The 213-nt window shown below is 58.2% G+C and overlaps 1 protein-coding gene across 1 annotated transcript in view; it reads right to left on the bottom strand.

The window, feature by feature from the left end:
- The window catches only part of ETH_00036750 (uncharacterized protein), a gene marked incomplete at both ends in the record, with an annotated part of 1,731 nt that overhangs the window by 643 nt on the left and 875 nt on the right, over positions 1–213 (bottom strand). The window contains one exon of the mRNA XM_013374611.1: positions 149–213. Within this exon, the coding sequence (XP_013230065.1) occupies positions 149–213 (65 nt within the window). The remainder of the gene's footprint in view (positions 1–148) is intronic.

The raw sequence follows: 213 nt of genomic DNA, 5'->3' as shown, positions 1-213 counted from the left end.
AGCAGCAGCAGCAGCAGTGACTCTGAAGAGGACGAAGATGGCGTTGCTGGAGGTCTTCTCGACGCGGATGAACTGAGGAAGCAGCAGGAAGAGCAGCAGTTGCTGCGGCAGCAGCAGGAGGACGCAAAGCAGGCTTTGCTGCAGCAACGGGAAGAACTGCAGCTGCAGATGCAGCTGCAGCAGCAGCAGAAACGGAAAGCCAGAATAGGCGTC

This window comes from Eimeria tenella, genomic scaffold (genome assembly GCF_000499545.2).
Source record: "Eimeria tenella Houghton genomic scaffold, Eth_scaff2188, whole genome shotgun sequence".
Taxonomy (NCBI): domain Eukaryota; phylum Apicomplexa; class Conoidasida; order Eucoccidiorida; family Eimeriidae; genus Eimeria; species Eimeria tenella.
The sequence above is the reverse complement of the archived record's forward strand: the minus strand, read 5'-3'. Positions and strand labels throughout refer to the sequence as shown.